General features: G+C 34.3%; 1 protein-coding gene across 5 annotated transcripts; it reads right to left on the bottom strand.

Annotated features, from left to right (window-relative positions):
* Positions 1–4,485: 4,485 nt before the first annotated feature.
* LOC127120114 (uncharacterized) lies at positions 4,486–8,586 on the bottom strand. Of its 5 annotated transcripts, none has more exons than XM_051050521.1 (10): positions 8,291–8,586; positions 8,055–8,213; positions 7,276–7,359; positions 6,956–7,033; positions 6,775–6,876; positions 6,482–6,574; positions 6,272–6,415; positions 5,054–5,161; positions 4,800–4,851; positions 4,486–4,715 (listed from the first exon to the last, which is right to left on the bottom strand). In XM_051050521.1, exons 1-10 carry the CDS (start codon positions 8,303–8,305, stop codon positions 4,681–4,683), a joined length of 870 nt encoding a protein of 289 aa, XP_050906478.1. In that variant the 5' UTR covers positions 8,306–8,586; the 3' UTR covers positions 4,486–4,680. The 5 variants fall into 5 exon arrangements, with proteins under 5 accessions (XP_050906478.1, XP_050906470.1, XP_050906463.1 ...); XM_051050513.1 differs by having other exon boundaries at positions 6,820–6,876; positions 8,308–8,586; XM_051050506.1 differs by having other exon boundaries at positions 8,308–8,585.
* Between the last annotated feature and the right edge of the window lie 13,088 nt (positions 8,587–21,674).

The raw sequence follows: 21,674 nt of genomic DNA, 5'->3' as shown, positions 1-21,674 counted from the left end.
CTTACAGACAAATTTCTACCTCTCCAAACAGCTAATATATTCTTTAAGTCTTCGACAATTAATTTCCACGACTTAAGAGTTTATCTCCCACTATAATGCCCATACATTTGAAAGGAAGAGAGTTAATTCCGCAATGCAAAAAAACTGAGGCCGCTTCCAAGAACCCTGACTTCAAATTGACACCACATATACTATTTTTTATAAAATTAACCCTCAATCTCGACACCTTTTCGAAACCCCTGAGAAGAGCCTTTATACAGCATAAGTTACCCCAATTTCCATCACCAACGAACAGGATGTCATCCGCGAATTGCACAACACTATAAGAAACTTCTTCATTTACCTTAAAGCCTTGAATAAGCTCATCTCCACTTCCTTCTTCATAATCCTGGTAAGACCTTCCATTACAATGATGAAGAGGAAAGGAGACAAATGGTCTCCTTGCCTCAACCCTTTACCCACCACAAAGTCCTTTGTAGCACTACCGTTGACAAGAATTGACTTGGATCCTTTGAAAACAAGAGCCTCCATCCACATTAGCCACTTATCACCGAAGTTCAACTTCCACAACAAAAACCTTAAGAAATCCCAACTTACGCAATTGTAAGCTCTTTCAAAGTCAATCTTCAAAATCATACACTCTCTTTTCGAACGTTTTATTGCAGCAAAGGAGAATGTATGTAACAAATAGTGCATTGCACAATAACAATGATTTCCTTGATTTATGAAAATCGAATAAGTTGTTGCATCTATCACTACGATTGATTAAATAATAATAAGGAGCGTAAAATTAACCATGATAAAAAGTCTTGTAATAAAAAAAAAGTAATAAGGAGCGCAAAAATTAACTATTACTACGGTTGATTAAACGGTCGTAATGTATATTTTCTAGTAGTATAGATCTATCAAGAAAAAATAAATCCCTGACTCATGATCAAATCAAAGAAACCAACGTTTTGGTTGTAAATGATGTTTTTATCCTTCTACTTTGGCTTCATAAGGTTTTTTCATAAATCCTACTACATCTCACATGAAAGCATTGCATCAAATAAATTGGCATGGTATTGTTGCTATAAATGATAATGAGGGTGATATTTCTCGTATGGACATTGAACAACTTCCAAATGTTGGGAAATGTGTCGTAGATACTAAAACAATTGAGAAAGAAATTCCTTTGCCTCCTTCCACAAAAATTACAAAATTATTAGGCATCGGGTTTCGACCAAAATATTTTGGAAATGCATTGCAGTTTCTAGAATTTTGCAGAGTGTTTGGAAATTTATACTTTTCTTATGGTAAATTTTTGTTCTTGTGTTGATTTTTTTCTTAAATCGTGTTTGATTTACTTCAATTTATAAAAATTATTTTAATCTAAATAATAGTCGCAAAACATAAGTTGATTGTTTCGATATTAAGTATTTTTTTTCCTTTATGTTCTCATTTGATTTAGTTAAAGTCTAACACGACTTCTACATAATATAGTTTAAATCAATCAGTAATAATGATAAGACTATTTACTTTTATAAATATCATGCAATTTAAAAAAAAAATCCCTGGATTTACTTTGAAATTGATGATTTAAATGGTGTAAAATTGAACTAAGCTCTATAGATATAAGGCTTTTTTAATTTTTTATATTTGGCATAATTTTATTTTATGCTTAATGGGATAACATTTGATTATAATTGCTTTCTAAATTTACTCATATTTCTCCCCATTTATAATCAGGCCCTCAATATAGAGAAAGGAGAAGCCAAAGCAATTTTACAATCATTGATAAAAAACAAAATTTGTGTCAAGGAGAAAGCAAATTTTTTATTTTTTATATTTGACATTTCATTTTGCTAATGTAGCTATTTCAATTTTCGAAGGGAGAGATAAATTTATTTTGTATAAAATGTTTTGAATTAACTTTTTTAATTTTTTATTACTTTGGTGTAGGTCTCCATCCTTAACTACTAGCAATGGAAATCATGGTTGAAAATTGTGCATGATTTAATAATTATATATGATCTTTGTTCTAAAAGAATCTCCCATGGGCTGGCTTAATGAAAACATTGGTGGATATTATTATTCGGATATATCTAACAAGCATACACTTTTGAATTTTATTTGTGATGAAGCCTTGGGCCCTATATAAGTATTTCATGATCAAACAAGAAATTACATTTAGAACTTTGTTATTACTTCATTGTTTGCTTATCTTTAATCATTTGATTATTTTTTTCTTCTTCCTTTGTATTCTAAATAATAGTCTTATTCAAGTAAAAGTGAAACCAAGAAGTTGATAAAAAAAAATTGCTACAAACTACCAAGAAGAAAGTGTAATCCCAACAGAATCTAAGCATAGGCGATACTTTTATCAATGTCTCATAATCCATAATTACAAGCTACTTTTTTTCCACTTTCTTTTTCACTTTTACTTTTTCATTTTTTGTTGGTTTGTTTGTAGAAGACACAAACTGGTATCAAAAGCCACAACTTCATTTACTTTCTACTTAATATAATGACAAAGAAGTGTTTTCCTGACAAGGATTTAACAACATGGCTCTTTTTTAGGAGTAACCATGGTTCTCATTATTTTGGCACACATCCCTCTTACCCAGGATAATACACAACTAGTGTTTTTTGGTAGAGCTATGTTTACACCATACTACTTGTGGCCCATCTGGTGGATCCGACAACGTACCTTGTGTCTTTGTGATAAGAGAAAGAGTTGTTAGAGTCTTACCCAAGCCATGCTCGTCACAAAACATTCTTCCTCGAAAATATTTGATGGTAGGAGCTTCCTCGATGACTATATCACCCGATACAGTATTTATGTGAAAACTAAAGTCATCATCAGTTGAAAGAGCTACATATAAAGAATGTGGCAAAAGTTCAACATTTTGCTCACGGTGCAACATGAATATAAAGTCATGTCTTAGTGGTTTTAGGCATCCATGAAAGTACGAGGAGGGGGAGAGCGGAACAGATAGAAAATAGTCTAATAGTTAAAAATGATAAAACAAGGTGATAATACAGAGGACATAAAGCTTCAACCAGTCGTTTCTAGTAGCATTAATCCAATAGCATTTGCAAAGTTCCACATCATTTTTTTCTTGTATTATAGAAGGGTATATAAAACTTGATCAAGTATAGTGTATTGCATAAGTGGGTTGGAATGAAAATGAGTCTTTGAGAGCTTAGCATATCTTGCAATGAAATGGGTTTTAGGTCTTGGATATTTTTCCAAAATTCCAATTAATTAAATATCAATTTAAATTATTTAAAAATATTTTTTTCATTCTAATCATTATTGTCACGTATGCAAAATTGAAGAGGAATCACAAAAATCCAAAGACCATCAAAATTAATGGACTAAAATAATTGATTTTGTAATAAGGGATCAATTGTTTAAAACACTCAAACAAAAAGGACCAAAAATGCATTTAAATTTTTTTCTAAAAAATTATTTTAAAAATGTTAGAGTCTCGAGACCTTACCTGAATTTTATGGATCTGAATTACTTATTTTGGAGCTTTGTTCTTTTTTAAATTTGAAATCCTTTATATTTTTATAATCTTAAAAATTAGACCATAACCCTCTAAATTAACAACTCTATCAATGGGAGATGGTGGCAAGAAGGCAGCTATTGCAAAACACGAAGATATAGAGAAATCACATTGATAAACATAGTGTGGCGACATTATTGCTAGGTGGCAAAACATTATGGTGGTCACGATAGAGAGAGGTTTAGCCAAAATAGTTTCTATTTATTTTATTAAAAACAATAAAATAAAATAAAAACAAATTTTGTCAATTTCTAATTTAGGCCATAAAAGACTTGTACGTGTCAGACATCTGTTAAAGACATCTGTTAAAGCAACTGCATAACTAAACAAATGATAAAACAGAAGGCAAATAGTCATGCACCAATTTCTTGGAAAACAAGTATGAGTTGTGTTGAGAAAGAAGTGTGAATTCTAAATTCTTGTTTAGAAAAGTGAAGGTTGAACAATTTATTCATACACCGATAATCTTAAGATTTTGGATAAATATATGATGTTTCTCTCAATTATTCAGATAAGTGTTTAATCCAATGTGTATGCTTTCCTATCACGTTGATGTATCAGTGATATCAGAGTCATGGTTCAAGCAAGGGACCGATTTCTTGTATCAAAAGGTGTCCTGTTGTAGTGCTCATGATGAATTAGGATGTCTGTCAGCAACGGTACAAACATGTGAATGAAAGAATTTCCATTTGAAAGGGACATAGTTGATGGACTCACCCTTGAGGGGGAGATTGGTGAAAAACAAGTGTGAGTGTTGAGAAACAAGTGCGAATTTTAAATCGCTTAAAAAAGTGGAGATTGGACACTTTATAAGTAAGACGAATGACCCATACACCCATCACCTTAAAAAAATTTATGAATATATGATATCTCCCTCACTTGTTTGGGCGAGTCTTTGATCTTTGACCTAATAGTATGTTTTCGCTCGTGATGACCCAAGAAGACTATATATATATATAAGAAATTTAGTTTACACCTTGTTACTAATGAGTGTATAAACATTTCCCCTCATGATCAGCCATGAAGACTATATACAAGAAATTTAGCTTACACCTTGTTACTAATGCACTTCAATTTTCACTAACAGAAGACAAAAGCATAAGTCATGCATGCTACTAATTTATCATTATTTTATCTCACAGTCTTCTTCAACTTCACCATCTGCAAAAGTTCAAAATCCCATAAAATTGACTATATATATATAATTGCAACATATAGCCAACTCAAAAAGTATTCAGGTCTAACCTTTCAGATTAACGGCGCAGTTTGCTTGAGTATCAGCATCACGGTTATATTCCTTGAACATAAAAAAGAGAAGTTATTTATGAACAGATTCTAAATGTTATGTACATGTCTTGAGCAATGAATGTAGCAGGGTCATCTTCTAGTTAAAAGGTGGAATATGCATTTTTTTTATTTCTAACTTAATGCAAACATTAGGATCACATTACTTCTTTGGCAGATAGGCATGCAAATTAAAAAATCCTAAAATTGGTTACCCTTGGAATATGATTTATCTTGAATGACAGAAACTTATTCTTATACTCCTTGGCCTCATTGCATAAATAACTCATATTCGGGTTTTTTACTTTCCATAAACCTTGAATCTGCAACACAAGTAAACAATAACAAATGAGAGTAAAATGATTAGAAAATGTATAAAAAGTTCAAAACTTATAGCAGGTAATATGATGGTCATGATCGCGATTAGGAATGTAGAATCGCATATTTCCATGATCTTGCATGTCTTTGTTGAGTTTGTGACTAACCAGAATAAAAAATTGGTAGGTAATGATGGGATTGTCGTGATAAATAGTAAACTCGTGAGATCAACCGTGTTTTACAACCCTCAATAAGCATACAAAGGACCCGGTTTCACCGGTCGAACTTGTGATCCTATGGCTTAAAGTCAATTTTTTTTGTCTAAAAAACCATTAAATTCGCAAAACTCTTTCTCTCTAAATTAAAAACGATCGTCTCTATGTCACACTCCATTGAGAAACACACAGTTCTCTTGAAAAAGAAAAAGAAACCTAAGTTTTTTTATATCAAGGCGGGTTTCTTGAAAAAGAAAAATATAAGTAAAAGAAAGTGTTGGATATTTTCTTTTTCTATAATAATTAAATATATATATAAGTTATTAGGGTTTCAGAGTTAAGCAGCAAGACAGAAGTAACAAGAAAAGAAACAGATTGAACGAATAACAAAATTTCTATTATTCTCTCACAAGGGAAATCATTTCTCAATTGTATTAAGAGTTTGTTACACTTTACAAAATGAAATGTATTCCCATTTCTCAATTGTATTAAGAGTTTGTTACACTTTACAAAATGAAATGAATACATTATTTTACAAAATGAATGAATACATTTCTTGTTTATACCTTGTCTAACCAAGGTTATTAATGGGTGGCCTATATGGCTAACGTGGAAATCTAACCCATTAACTACTGCATAATTACATTTCTATACCGTTAATTAATTATATCACCATATGTTCCTGTTAAAATATATTTTTATATTTTTGGTAGGATGTTAACATGCTGATATTAGAATATGATTTTATTTTATTTTACTACTTTGTCCATTAACAACGGTATTATTAGGAATAGTGCATATCAGCAATTGTGGAGAGGTTCAAAAATTCTACTAAGCTATAGGCTATTGCACCACTAAAGAATATTGATGGATACTTTGTATTTTTTAGCACTAACAAACCTGATTACAAACAAGTAGGGAGTCTCCTTTAACACATATATGCTTATATCCTTTCTTGAGAGCTTGTTTTAATCCTAAAATCAAGGCTCTGTATTCGGCAACATTACTCGTAGCAGTACCAACTCCTTCACGCAAACGATAGTCCTATAGAGAGATAAGAGTAAGTTGTTTTCACATATTCACATAATATTATTGATACAAAATAGACACCTTGCTTCCATCATCTGCTCTCAAAATTGCTCCCGCGCCGGCAAGTCCAGGATTCCCTTTAGATGCGCCATCAAAATTAAGTGTACAAGAAATCTGCAATAATTTTTGTAGTTGCATTATCTATTGATAAATTGAAGTTATGTAAACCTCTATTTAGAGGTAATCAAAATAAATAAATAAATCTTTACGTAAAGAGACAGATTTGAACTTCATCCCTTGTCTTAAGTTACTAAGTCAATCTCTTACGATTAAGCTGACATCTGATATTAACCACACAAAACACAAAAACTTACGCAAGTATTAGTAGACAACTCTGTTTGTAGTTGTAATCCACTTACACAATGCTTCCTTTGCACATTTGTTGAAAATGATCCACCTCCACCTCCACCTCCCTTCTGTAAAGTAAAAGTTCCGTGTTACTCAAATCAGTAACTTAAATTATTGGTTGATGATATTCTAAAATTGACAACTCACATTAGTATCAAGTTGCATGGGACAATTTTGTGACGAGGAATTCCCCATAATTGTTTTTCCTCCATTAGAATTAGGATTCTGACAAAAAATTGATCTCTTTTTAAAGTTAAATGTTTCTCCAATGAAGAGATGTGACACTATTGGTATAAGCAGTACATAACATAAAAACAGTTTCGGACGTTAGCACAAATAATGTTAATAATAGATGAAAACCCGTGTACTCAAAGTCCACCACAAAATACATAGGAAAAAGTTATTTTGGACAAATAGAGAAGCCTTTATTCCATAGAATATAAGAGGAATATTTTCTGATAACTCACACTATCATCAACTTGTAATGCACTTTGCAAGCTCTTTGATGAGGAATTCACCATGACAACTCCTCCTCCAGAAGAATATGGATCCTGAAAGAATATCAATCTCTTCATGAAGTTGAGACTTTTTCTAATAGCAAACTTGCCAGACACAAATAGCATGAGCTTAAGAAGTTATAAGATAAAATTATAATTAAACATGAACCACTATGCAATACAATCCAGCATAATATGAGACGAAAATCAATGTTCTCAAATAGCATTGCTAATATTGCTATAGCGCCATAGTATGGCGGAGTTTGGTACATTTGGAAGGTTAGGAACGACCGAATTTTCAAAATCATAGTGCAACCGCATGGTGCAACGGTGGATAAAACCAAGATAGTGTCGTGGCAATGGTTCCTAGCAAATTTGACTAATTACCCATGTCTACCTAATTGGCACAATTCCGGATACTATCTCTGATTTCCAGGGTGGTCTAATGGCTATTTCTGTAGTCGAGTTTGGACAAGGGAGTTAGATGCTTTCATTCAGTGGTTTGAATATTGCATTTTGGTATTTTGACGGTGTTTTTTCTCTGGTGCAAAGTGGCAGGGCGGCTGCCTGTGCCTGCAGTGGTCTTATTTCTTATCCCGTAATGTCATCGGTTTTTGGTGAGAATCGTAATGTCTGATTGTCACTGTATATGTGTCTGCTTCATAGGTCTTCATCACATATAATCGGGAAATTGACAAGAAACAAAATTTAAGACAAGAACAAAAGTAAGAACAGATAGTGTCTCAAACCTGATAAGGACAAGCAACAAGTTTTCCAAAACTACTGGCATTAACATTAGCAGCACTGATAGAGTAAGTAGCTCCTTTAAGCCCATGTGAGACGAGATACTCCTCAGTTTCTTCAGGCAAACAAAACCCTTTATAAACCCTTACACTCTCACCATAAACCTGCATGGACAAAAAGGAATCAAAACATGCAATAAAACACTTGAAAAACATCATAACTGCTTTGAAATCATACACACCCAAAAATTTGACATACAGAAGATGAAAGTAAAGGTTGGATATCAGTTAAAGACTTGTAAATGCCAACAAGATTCCCTTTTTTAACAACATAGAAAGCGTCACTTTCATCGGCCATTGTTACACTGCAAGCAAGCACAAGGGCGTTGTGATCTTAGTTTGAGAGAGCAAGAACAAAAATTAGTCAATTTGCGACAAAACGGAACACATGAGACTCTAACTGTTCATGTCGTGTTTTGCAACCCTAGTAAGGAGAGAAAAATAAATTATTCAATTTACGAGTTTTTAACCCCAACAACTCTTTAATGGCTATATCATATGGAACCGCCCGTTTATTTAACGTCTCTCTTTCCTCCATTTTTTATATTATTTTATACATATCGGATTATATTTAGAGATATAATATAATATATTCGGTAAGAGATTCAAACCACACTCAAACCATATAATATATAATAAATTTATCTTTTAAACAAATATTAACAATAATATTCATCAACAACAAATCATAAACAACAATCACAATGCAACAAACATATCAAGTCGTAGAATGCTTCAGAAAGGTATTATACAGGTTCCATAATGATGTGTCCACAATGAAATAAGGATTAAGTTAAAGTTAGAGCCGCAAACTTGTGGCTATTTTGAATTAATGTCATTCTGGATATTTGACACAAGTTTGCAACGTTAATTTTAGCTTAGTCCTCTTTATTGAAACAATCACCCCTACCTACAAGTTAAAATAAACAGAAAGTTAAAACATTATGAAACAAGCTATTGAAACTGACTTGAAAAAAAAAGATAGTGTTTCATTTAGATATTTTAGTAAACTATATTCCCTCCATCTTAAATTATGAAATATTTTGCACAAATTAAAAAATATAATCAATGTTATATAAGGAAAATAAATTAGATATGATGTCATAGTATTGTTATTCATTTACTATAGATAAAAGATAAATTTAAAGAATTGGAAAAAAGAAATAGTAATAAATTATAGAGGATATATTGGAAAATGTCACTAATGTTTCATTGGAAATGTAAAGTGACTTATACTTTAAGACAATTTTTTAGTAAAATGACTTATAATTTGGGACATCGAGAGTACTTCCTCGGTCTCATAAAAAAATGTCATATTTGAATTATGCATGATTCTTAAGAAAATTATTAGATGTCTTGATTTTAATGATAAATTTAGTATCATTTACTAGAATACTCTTATTAATTGTAGTTAATAAAGTTGTTGAGTAAATTAAAAGTTAATTAATATGAGGTATAGTAGGGAAAAGAATCATAAATGTTGTATTGATATTATAAAATAAAGAAAAAAGTGCAGAGACACTTTTTATAAGACGCGTGAAGTACTAATTTTATCATTAAAATCAACACACTTAATCATTTTCTTTAGAATCGTGCATAATTTAAATAAGACATTTATTATGAGACAAAATGAGTATACTATATTAATTACATTTTTATATAATTTAATTTTTCAATTTTATTAGTTACAACAACGACATATAAGTCTTATCCCACTAGGTCGGTCGGCTACATGTATCAATTTTTGCCATAATATTCAATGAAGAATCATGCTTATATCCAAATTATTAATCTCAAGATCTTTTTTAATAATTTAAAATCTTTTTGAGTCTTCATATTCCCATAATTGTTTGCCTTTTCTCCATATGGTCTCCTCTCCTTACGACAAAATCTACAAGATTTATCTCTACATGCCCAAACACTCATGTTTATTTTTCATCATATTCTCTACTATAGGAGCTACCACAATAAAATTCTCTCTAATATTATCATTTTTAATTTTATCTTATTGAGTCGTACCACACATTCACCGCTACATCCTCATCTCTAATACACTTACTTTATTCTCGTGTTGATTCTTATCGTCCAATATTTTGTCTTGTATAAAATCGCGGGTTTTACTGCAGTCCGATAAAAAATTTCCTTCAGTTTGAGTGATACATTTGCATCTTATAAAACACCTGATGTCTTTCTCCATTTCAACCACCCAGCTTGAATCTGACGGTTTACACCTCATTCTATATCTCCATCATTATGTATTACATATCCAAGATATTTAAATTGTGTTGCTTTAGGGATAATATGGTCTCTAACTTTCACCTTTAAGTTAGAAAACTTATTCTTTTGTTGAACTTATATTTCATATATTTTGTCTTACTTATGCTTAGGCAAAAACCATGTGTTTCTAAAGTTCGTCTCCCAGTTTCCAAACTCTCATTTAAATCCTCCATCGACTCTCCAAGAATGGCTATATCATCTGCAAAAAACATGCATCTTTGTGCTAGTTCTTGGATGTGTTATGTGAGTATATTCAAAATTAAAGTAAAAAGATAAGGGTTTAGGGTTGAACCTTGATGCAAACTATTTGTAATGGTAAATTCGTATGTCTCCCCGCCCTGTGTCTAAAACTAGCTCTTTTCTTAATATTTGGATTTTTTACACCTAGAACACTCTTTAAAATAATAATTTTTTACTTTAGCTTTACTATGGACATTTTCATTTCATCATCGTGATTCCTTACCGCTTAGTCCAAAAACTCCTTACTTACTCAACGTCTCTTTAGCCACTTTTCAATTATATAAATTCAGAAAATAAATTATTTTATGTTAATAATTTTTAGAAAAATGAAATTTATTAAAAAAATATTTTTCATGATTTCTATTACTTTATAAACTTGATTATAAAATTTGTTTAAAAAATAATATGAATATTACAAATAATGGAAAATACATTATTTTAAAATTGAAGAAAAAATTCAATGGTCGTCGTCTACGGCCTTGGACTTCTAGATGATCGACCGTCAGTATCACATAGTTGAGGTATTCCTTGTCGCATACCCAATCAAATAAAGTTGGATATTTGGTAAAAGATGGTAAGTTATATGGACCTTAGCCTTTTGCAGTTTGTGGTGTTTGGCAAGAATCTCCTACTTCATATATTTTGTATGTAAGTTTCATCTAATGATGTTCCTCATATAAATTATAGGCCTAATTGCAACTATAGTCCCCCAATTTTTTAATTTTTTATTTTGATTTCTTCATTTTAAAAAATCATTATTTTGGTCTCTTTTTTATGTTTTGAGTTTGATTTTAGTCATCTCTTCAATTTGAGACCTTTTTTTTAATGATGTGGCACTATCTAAGCTGACGTGGCAATGCCAAATCATTTTAAAATTAATCTTATTCATTTTTTTAATTTGATATATACGTAATGTATTTTGATAAAATTTCTGAAATAATAATTTAATATTATTATATAAAAAATGCAATTTTATCAAACTCTAACATCTATTTTTGTACTTCATTGCCTCCTTTCCCATTTCTTGAGCGCCTTCTTTCCCAACTCAGCCCCATCTTTCATTTTTGTTTATCTTCTTCTTCACAAACTCAACGTGGTATCTAACAAACCCGTCCCCATCGTGTTTTTTCTTTTGCGTTATCTAATTTACCAATTGCCTCATTCATCCGCCCATGTTTGAAACATGTTTTTCGTTTGCCTCAACTAACCAGTCTGATATAAAAAGAATAGGGAATATATATTTGTGTGAGCGTGAGTCTCCATTGATGACGTCATGAATATACGAGAATCTCGGAAGAAGATTTCATGGTTGTGGTAATTTTAAGGTGATGAAGACATGAACAGCTCTGCAAAAGATGTGATTAGATCTTTGAAAGACAAGAATGAAGAGCTTATGGATGTGATTAAGGACATCAAGAAAAATGAAGATTTGTTGAAGATGAAGATTAAGTTTATGTGTTATTTTATGGGTTTGTCTATGATGTTTGCATTGTTACTTGTGTTTGCATTAGTTGCAACACATGTATTCAAATGATATAATTTTAAATGATGTAATTTCTCTTTGTATTGTCAAATGAAGTAATTTGTCTATGTATTTGGATAAATGATTGTTTATGTTATATATGTCTGTGTTATAAAAAAGTTGTGTAAACTTTTTGACATAAGTTGGATAAATGGTTGGTTGAAGCTTCTCCTTCTTCACTGATGCATCATCGTGGTAGCACAGTACCAGTGTGTCTCACGCAGCCTTCGTCGTCGTCGAATTAGTGAATTTCTCAAACACGTTCACATCAACACACTGATGGATGTAGAACAATGTCTTCTGATCCTTCTTCCTCATATCACGTTGAGCATTCATCTGCGCATCTGTTGCATTTGCCGGAAGTGCAACTGGAACGTAATTGTCGTTGACGAGATCAAGAACATCTTAAGCGTCAAACAACACACACATGATCCATCGATTACAGTTATTTCCATCGAACACTATAAGCTTAGTTCTCAGATTATTGTTTTCGTTCATCTTCAATCTGGTGCGATACACTCAGATCTCGCCAATCACTAGTGTTTCCCATTCCCGCAGAATAAAGAGTTCAACAAGGACTCAAGAAACAAAGTCAATCACACAACGCCTCACCGTTCACTAAGTTTCCATGTGGATCTGAGTCGGAGATCTAGATATCAATTATTGATGCACAAGATGAAGATAGAGGAAGAGAGAGAATAGAGGGAGAGAGAGAGAGAGAGAGAATAACAAACTCTAACAAACTTCCACTACTATTCCACTAACGATTACCCAGAGAATGGTTACTCCACTATCTTTTCGTATAACGTATTACATTTTTTTAATGGTTAAGCACACTACTCACTTATATACACAAACAATAATGTCACGTGGGCGAAATACTAAAATACTGAAGAAGAAAATTAGGAGTGGTTGATGTCTCTTGTGAAAAAAATAGTGGTGGCTAGGTTATATGAGAAAAGGGAAGAAGAAAAAGTAGTATCTAAAAGAGTATTAGGTTTTGTTCACAAATGAAAAATTAGACCTTCACTTAAATAATCCAACATTATTTTCTTTTAATATTTCAAGTGTTACTATAGAAAAATTTAAGTTTTTTTTTTCTTTTAATTTAAAATAAAACACAACTTAGCATTAGTGTGCCTTTATAAAAATTTAGTATCTAACTTATTATAACATTAATAAAAATATTAAAATTACATATAATTATTAATAAAAAAATTTATAAAATATAATTACATTTTAATGTGTATATGAAATTTTTAAAATTAAAAATTTGTAACTGAACATATTTTTTTTATAACATATACTTAAAATATATATTTATACTTCAAATATATATTTAGTTATTACCGATCGAACCTCGGTTAAATATGAGTTTAACCTTTGAACCTCAAACCGCTAAATACACCGGTTTAATTTCCGATACGACTTTGATTGTCTTCTTTATAAAAATAACCAGTAACAAATTCGTGTGTACGCACATAATACATTTTAGGGCGGGATATAGTTTTGGACGTGTATTTATTTGTAGACCGTAATAAAAATAGAAAGTTGAAAAAAGATTTTTTTAAAAAATAATAGTAAATTTAAATTGAAATAATAATATATAAAAGATGAAATGTAAACAACAATATTATGAATAATATAATTAAGAAAACTATTATTTTAGGGTTTTCTTCAATTGAAAAAGAGCATATTTTTTAGCCAAAATATATATTTATTTTTCTTACTTTTATTTTGATTTAGAGAGTGTTTTTAGTAAACACGGAATATTTTGAAAAGGGCATTTTATTATTTTATTTCAGTAATAAAAATATAAGTTCTTTTTATTTTTTTAATTTGATTAAAAAAATATTTTTTTTAAAAATCTAATATTTGAGAAAGTATTTTTTTTCAATCCATATAAATTTACACCCGTTTTAAATTTAACGAGAATAACTGAGATTTGATTATAATAATATTTTGAGTTTACACTCATTTTCTAAAAATAAGATGTCTATTGTCCCGTGCTAATACTTAAATGACACTTTATTTACCAAATTGTCATCGTGTTTCTTATTTACACTCGTTTTTAGTATAACGGGCGTAAATTTTAAAATTATATACAATTGACTTTTGGTCAACACATTAAACCATGGAATGTTGGCTTTTTGTTGACCAAGTTACATGGATTCCCTTGTTTCATACCGGTATAGTACTATATTTCCTGGTGATTATTTGATGCATCATATGGATTATTGGAAATTAAAATTCAAAGTTTAAAGGGAGAAAAAACATTAAGTGTTCATTACTTGAAAAACAAGTCAACATACAAAGTTAAAGTATTCACATTCAAGTTTCATTAGAAGAGAAGTGTGTTACACTACAAAATGGAAGAATACATGAAAATTCCACGTTTTGACCCATAGTTAACTTTTTGTCAACTATTGACTTTTGGTCAAATAGTTGACCAACATTGACCAAGACTTCTAAATCCATCCTAAGACCTATTTATCTTCAAACCAACAACTACTTCTAATTTGCAGTTCAATTCCTCTTCAAGACTTTTCAATGTACAAGTTTTCTTCATGGTCAAGTAAGAGGTCCATGTTATGCCATGACATGGTGCTTCATGCTGATTCCAACCTGCAAAGGAAAAAAGAACCTGCATAAGACTGGCAGTTCACAAATGCCAAAATTCCTTCAACCATGTCAAAAACTACAATACCATTTCAGAATTTAGAAACAGTTGGTTCAAAATTAAATGCAAAGGCATATTCTAATAGTAAAAAAAATGCCCTTAGGTCCATTCCAAATCCAACAATAAAATATCATGACATAAACTGAACCATATCATTCAAGCCATGCCATTTCAAAATCAATGTCCAAACCAAGTTATCATCCAAACTGATAGAACAACTACTATTGGGCTTGTTACTAATGAAAGGCCCAATCCTGCTGTATGGAGAGTCTATGTTCGCAGGGGTAAGAAAGTGGGGAACAATTCTGTTAGTGACGTGGCATAGGAAATCCCTGATTCTTAGGAAGGTTGTTAGTAGTGGGGGATATATGGGAGAGGGTGGTGTTTGTTAGGGTACGCACGATTATTGCTATCATTTGTATTAGGAGATTGTATTCTCTTGAGGAGCTCTGCTCTGGTTATACACTTTAGCTATTTACCTTTCCTTCTATTAATACAAAAAGACAATTCATTTCACCATTCCTTTAAATTGTTTCATATGTTTTTTTTGCTAGTTCTATCATTAGTCCGACCTGCCGGATCTTCGAGAGGTACTAGTGAATTCTTGTCCAGTACATGCCACCTAAGTTGTCAGATCGAATGGGAACAGTAGAAGAAAGTCTCTCTGTTAGCTGGGGATTTCGACAAATAGCTGAAGGTCTTTGGAAATATTATGTTTTGAAAATAAGCAAAAGATGATTGTGGCGAAGTGTTAGATGCCCAAAAGTGCTTATTTGAGCTATCAAATGTGGGCATCTTTCACTCCTTTTTGTTGCTAAAGTGTTCGAAACCGCCTTTGTTTTGGATGAATTGCAATACAATGTTAAACGATCTTGGTACCTTTAATTTGTGCGTTATTGTGCAGGAATTAGGCATGAAATAATAGAAAATGAAGGCACAAGAAAGTTGGCAAAGGGACCAAGAAAAAGAATGCATTCATCAGCTTGCTCGCTAGGCGAGTGCTGTGGCGAAGTGCTCGCTAGGCGAGCACCCAGCGAGCATCCAGCGAACATCTCCAGTATTTTATAGTAGCAATATCAGCAAACTCGCTAGGCGAGTAGCCAGCGAAGGTGGTAGCGAACACGCCCAGACTTGGTCAAAAGCGCAGCCAGCACTCACTCGCTAGGCGAGCTCCCAGCGAGCAATTCCAGTAGCAAAACCACCTAAACTCGCTGGAGCGAAGGTGGAAGCGTGGGCTTCGCCTAACGAAGGTTTCTTCGCCTAACGAACATGTGAATTCTGGACTTAGATATTTTCTGGCGCAGGTGCCTCAGGTAGCCTATTTTGGGGCTCGCTAGGCGAACCATTCTGCTCGCCTAGCGAGCATAGCAGTTCGGATAGCAGTACTATAAGTAGCAGGGGCTACTTTTTGGAAAGGACACTTAGCATTTTTTTAGATATTTTCATATTGTCTTGGGATCATATTTTGTGACCTAGAAACACTTTTTCTTCATTTTTCTTCATCTCTTAACAATATTCCACAAAAAGAAGGTGGATTCCCATCCAATCTCGATTCTTCGACTTGGATGTTGATCAACCTTTAACCGAGACTTGTTGTACAAGCCACCATGAAAATGAGTGGCTAAGTTCTTCATTTTGTCAAGGTTAGATGTAGATGATCATAAGCTTTGTGTGTATATGAGATGATCTTCATTTGTAAACTCTTTAATGATGAATATATGGTGAAAACTTTGTTTTATCGATAACTCTTTGTGTTGGTTTATGATCGAGAGATGTTTACCAATTCTTTACCTAGGTTTTCATCCAATCTTGTTTGTTAGCGAGAGATAGTAATGAATGATTTTGTTCACCATAAAGTTGAACCAAAAAGTTGTCATTTTGATAGATTGTGTTAGAGATAAACAATGGATCAAAATGGGAAAACCCATAATGTGTGTTAGAGATAAACACATTGGGAGGACTTTGTGAAATAGTTTATCATCTAAAGGAGTTTATGAGTTTTGTTGATCGAACATATACATGCAAAGTGATCGTCGAACCCTAACTTTGACAATATTTCTCAAATAGAAAAACCAAAACTTTTACCGCATTTTCTTACTCTTTTATGCAAGATACCGTGACAAAAACTAAAACCCCCCCTTGTTACTACGAGTTAAGAATTAAAACAACTGTCGAAAGGCGGTGATATCTCACAATCCCTGTGGAGACGATAACAAAAACCCGACACTCTAACCCTATTCCAACAAAATGGCGCCGTTGCCGGGGATTGTGAATTGATATTGTGAGCATCGCAATAGTTGCTTAATTTTTAGCTTTCGAATTTTTGACTTGTGCTTGTTAATCTGTTTGGTTTAGTGTGCAGCTATCGTTTTAATGCGAGGGCAGATTCCTGAGGACGAACTTCTTTTTGATCCTGAGATCGAAAGAACCGCAAGGAGACTGAATAGCAGAATGAGACGAAGGAGGCAACAAGCTAGACAACGACAAGAGCAAGGAGAAAGTTCTTCTACAATACATCCACCACCTTTCATACCTATCATGGATCAACCACCACAACCACCGCCCATTTCCACACCATGTGTCAACAGTCCAAGGAATACTGCTCAGTTTGCCAACCACACGGGAAGGCAAGCCGAGATGAAGACGGGAACTCTTAACTTGTTGTATGGAAGTCCATTCACCGGAATGGACCATGAAGATCCCTTTGCTTTTCTCACCAAATTTTATGAGATAGCATTGGCGGCTGGAGTTGATCAAGCTCAAGAGCTACCGTTGTTCAAAAGACTTTTTCCCCACGCTTTGCTCGGCAAAGCGAAAGATTGGTACTTGGATCAAACACCTGCTGTCATGACGGATTGGAACGTGTTGGAAGAGAAGTTCATTGAAAGATTTTTCTCCCACAACCGTTTCATGGAATCCAAAACGGCAATCTCCGTGTTTTCACAAGGGACCAACGAATCATTGAATGAGGCGTGGGAAAGATTCAAATTCATGCTTCGGAAGTGCAAAGGGCACGGATTTGACGAATTGACTCAAATCCACATTTTAAAAAATGGCCTTCAACCAAATTGCAAGACTTTGTTGGATGCTACCTCGGGTGGTTCTTTGTTGTCTAAAAGCGCCGAAGAAGCTACTGACATCATTAACCGAATGGCTCTAAATGACCTCCAAAGTCAAAGTAGAGGCAACTCTTTGAAGAAACCGGGAGTGCTTGAACTTAGGACGAACGATGCTATTCTTGCCCAAAACAAACTCATTTCACAACAAGTTGAACTCTTAACTCAACAAATAAAAGAGTTGAAAGAACCTTCAAAAGCTAAACAAATAGCTTGTTGTGAGCTTTGCAAAGGTGAGCATGACACCGGATTTTGTCCACCTCCCGGGTTCGAAGAAGTGAATTACATGGCGAACCAACGAGACTACCAACTAAGGCAACAACCACAACAACCGTATCAACCACATCCTCAAAATCAACAACAACACTTTCAAGGGAATCAAGGGTTCCAACCAGAGAGTAACTATTACCATAACCAAGGTTATGGGGGTGGTTCTTCTAGCCGTCAAAACCCTCCCCAAAATCCTTACCAACCTCAACAACCGCCGGTCGTGACTTCAAAGTTAGAAGAGACATTGACACAATTTATGCAAATGTCAATGGCTAATCAAAAGAGCAACGATGCGGCGATCAAAAATCTCGAAACTCAAGTCGGTCAACTTGCTAAGCAACTAGCGGAACAACAACCCGGTCCATCTTTTTCGGCGAACATGCAAACGAATCCTAAAGAGCATTGTAAGGTGATAACAACGAGAAGTGGAAGGGAGTTGGTTAGTGAGAGTAAAAAAAGAGATGAGAGTGAAAAAAGAGAGGAAGAAAAAAATGATGAGGAGAAAATAATAGAGGATAGTATTGATGGTGAATTGTTACCTTCCACTTTGAAGTATGCCTTCCTCGACGAGACCGAAGCAAAGCCGGTTATCATAAGCAACCTTTTGACAAAGAATGAAGAATCCCATATGACCAAGGTTGGGACGGACATGGAGGTAATCCAAACATGTATAACTTCGACAAGAGGGGAGCACCTAGGAGGCCAGATAGCCCTCACCCAAGGGCGAAGAGAGTCATGTTTAAATTGCCAGCAGAAGTCCCTGAGGACAAGTGGACTCAGGCGGGACCAAAGAAAGGAAAGTGGAGGAATTTCGAAGATGGAGGAAGAACCTCGTGGGCGTACAGAAAACAATTTTAGGCGTCCAAAAGAGAGGCTATCAGGCTAGAAAATTACAAAGGAAAGAACCCTATGTCAAGATCCCAATGGAGAAGACATCAAAGGATGAGGAAAGCAGAAAGAGAAATGAATCTAAAAGAAACTGGAGAATCCAACAGCGTTAAGAATCCCCCAAATATCATGGATTCGACCAAACCACCCGTAGGAAGAAAGTTATTTCCAGATGAAAACATAGCTCAGAAGGTTCAGAAGGAACAAGTAAGAGAAGAGGAAATGCTCACAGACGATTTCGAGTCCGACGGAGTGTCTTCTGTGAATATGAATTACAGCGTGGTCTCAGTCCTGCCGTACGAGTATAACCAGGAAATAGAGGTTGAAGATAATGAGGAAGCGGACGCTGCGGAGATGGCGAAGCATCAACCAGTGTGTTATTATGTTCTGAACAGTGGTGATGTCGAAGAACAGAACTCTATGTTCGAAAGGTCGCACCAGGGGATGCAGAGTCACCTCAAGCCCCTATACATTAGGGCCAAAGTTGGACAGGTGGGAGTGAATAAAGTCTTGGTGGACGGGGGAGCAGCAGTCAATTTAATGCCCCAATTCATGTTGAAAAAGATAGGGATGTTCGACACTGATGTCAAACCTCACAACATGGTGTTGTCAAATTATGAAGGTAAGATAGGACAGACGCTGGGCGTCATACAAGTGAACCTGACTGTTAGGTCAATCTCAAGACTAACAATGTTTATGGTAATACCTGCAAAAGCAAATTACAACTTACTACTGGGGAGAGAATGGATACATGGAATAGGAGCGGTCCCTTCGACCATACATCAAAGAGTATCTATCTGGAGGGAAGATGGCGTGGTAGAGAATGTCGAAGCTGACCAAAGTTACTTCATGGCAGAAGTAAACCATGTGGACAAGAGAAACTTCGACAGGAATTTGGCGCACATAGGACCATGTTACCCAGCGGAAGAAGGCTACGCCCCAAACAAAAATGCCTTGTACTTCCTGACTCTCCACCCAAATGGGTTTCAGTGGGATAAGAAGATTATGGGAGACCCAGAAACAGGAGAATCATCTGAAATACGGCCAACAGGCTGGGATGAAGACCTGTACTATGACTGAGTTTTCCTTCTTCGAAAAGATTTCGGCCTACATGGTTGAGAACAAAAGACAAGCGACTCTCGAAGCCGAGATAACAAACATGGCTAACAAAGCCACATATGGTGAAATCTGTAATACAGGAACAGGGGAGTTCTTTAAACCAAAACCCCCTGACGAACAAGTACCTGTGGAACCAATAGAACAGAGGTTAGACGCCATCTACGACGAAGAGCGTCTGGGGTTTGAAAAAGATCCAGTAACGTCAAGTGCAAAGATGTTAGTGCAAGATCCTCTCGAAGAGATTGATCTCGGAGATGGAAGTGCAAAAAGAATTACCTACATCAGCGCTAAACTGGACCCCAAGTTGAAAGTGAGAGTTATTGAATTACTAAGGAAGAACAAAGATTGCTTTGCTTGGGATTACGACGAGATGCCTGGTTTGAAGAGGGACTTGGTCGAATTAAAGTTGCCTATAAAGGATGGCAAGAAGCCCATCAAACAGACTCCAAGAAGATTCACCCCAGAAATCCTCACAAAGATCAAAAAAGAGGTCGAAAGACTTCTTCGTTGCAATTTCATCAGGACCACAAGGTATGTCGATTGGATTGCTAATATTGTCCCTGTTATCAAGAAAAATGGCTCTTTGCGAGTATGTATAGATTTTCGTGATCTAAATGCAACAACCCCTAAGGATGAGTATCCAATTCATGTGGCAGAGATGTTGGTTGACTCAGCCGCAGGCTATGAATATCTCAGCATGCTTGATGGATATTTTGGCTATAACCAGATTTTCATTGCAGAAGAAGATGTTTCTAAAACAGCTTTTCGATGTCCAGGGGCAATAGGCACTTATGAGTGGATAGTTATGCCTTTTGGCCTAAAAAAACGCTGGGGCAACATACCAGCGAGCAATGAATTCTATATTTCATGATTATATAGAGACATTCATGCAAGTATACATAGATTACATTGTGATAAAATCTACGTCAGATGAAGATCATCTATCCCATCTCAGCCAATCATTCGAAAGAATGAGAAAACATGGCTTAAAAATGAATCCTCTTAAATGTGCATTCTTTGTGCAGGCTGGAGATTTTATGGGCTTTTTGGTCCACAAAAAGGGGATAGAAATCAATCAGAACAAGACGAAGGCTATTATGGAGACCAAAGCACCATCAACCAAGAAAGAATTGCAATCATTATTAGGAAAGATAAACTTCCTAAGAAGATTCATCTCAAATTTAAGTGATCGAACTCAAGCCTTCTCTCCCCTTCTGCGCCTGAAACAAGGGAAGTTCGAATGGAATGACGAACATCAAAAGGCATTCGACAAGATCAAACATTATCTGACGAATCCTCCTATCTTGGCACCACCATGTGGAAAGAAGCCTATGAGACTGTATATATCAGCTTCCGACACTACAATAGGTAGCATGTTGGCGCAAGAGAATGAAGATGGCGTCGAAAGAGCCATTTATTACCTTAGTAGGGTTTTAAATGATGCAGAAACTAGA

Source organism: Lathyrus oleraceus, chromosome 1 (assembly GCF_024323335.1).
Source record: "Lathyrus oleraceus cultivar Zhongwan6 chromosome 1, CAAS_Psat_ZW6_1.0, whole genome shotgun sequence".
NCBI lineage: Eukaryota > Viridiplantae > Streptophyta > Magnoliopsida > Fabales > Fabaceae > Lathyrus > Lathyrus oleraceus.
Note: the sequence above shows the minus strand (reverse complement) of the source record. Positions and strands in the feature narration are given on the sequence as shown.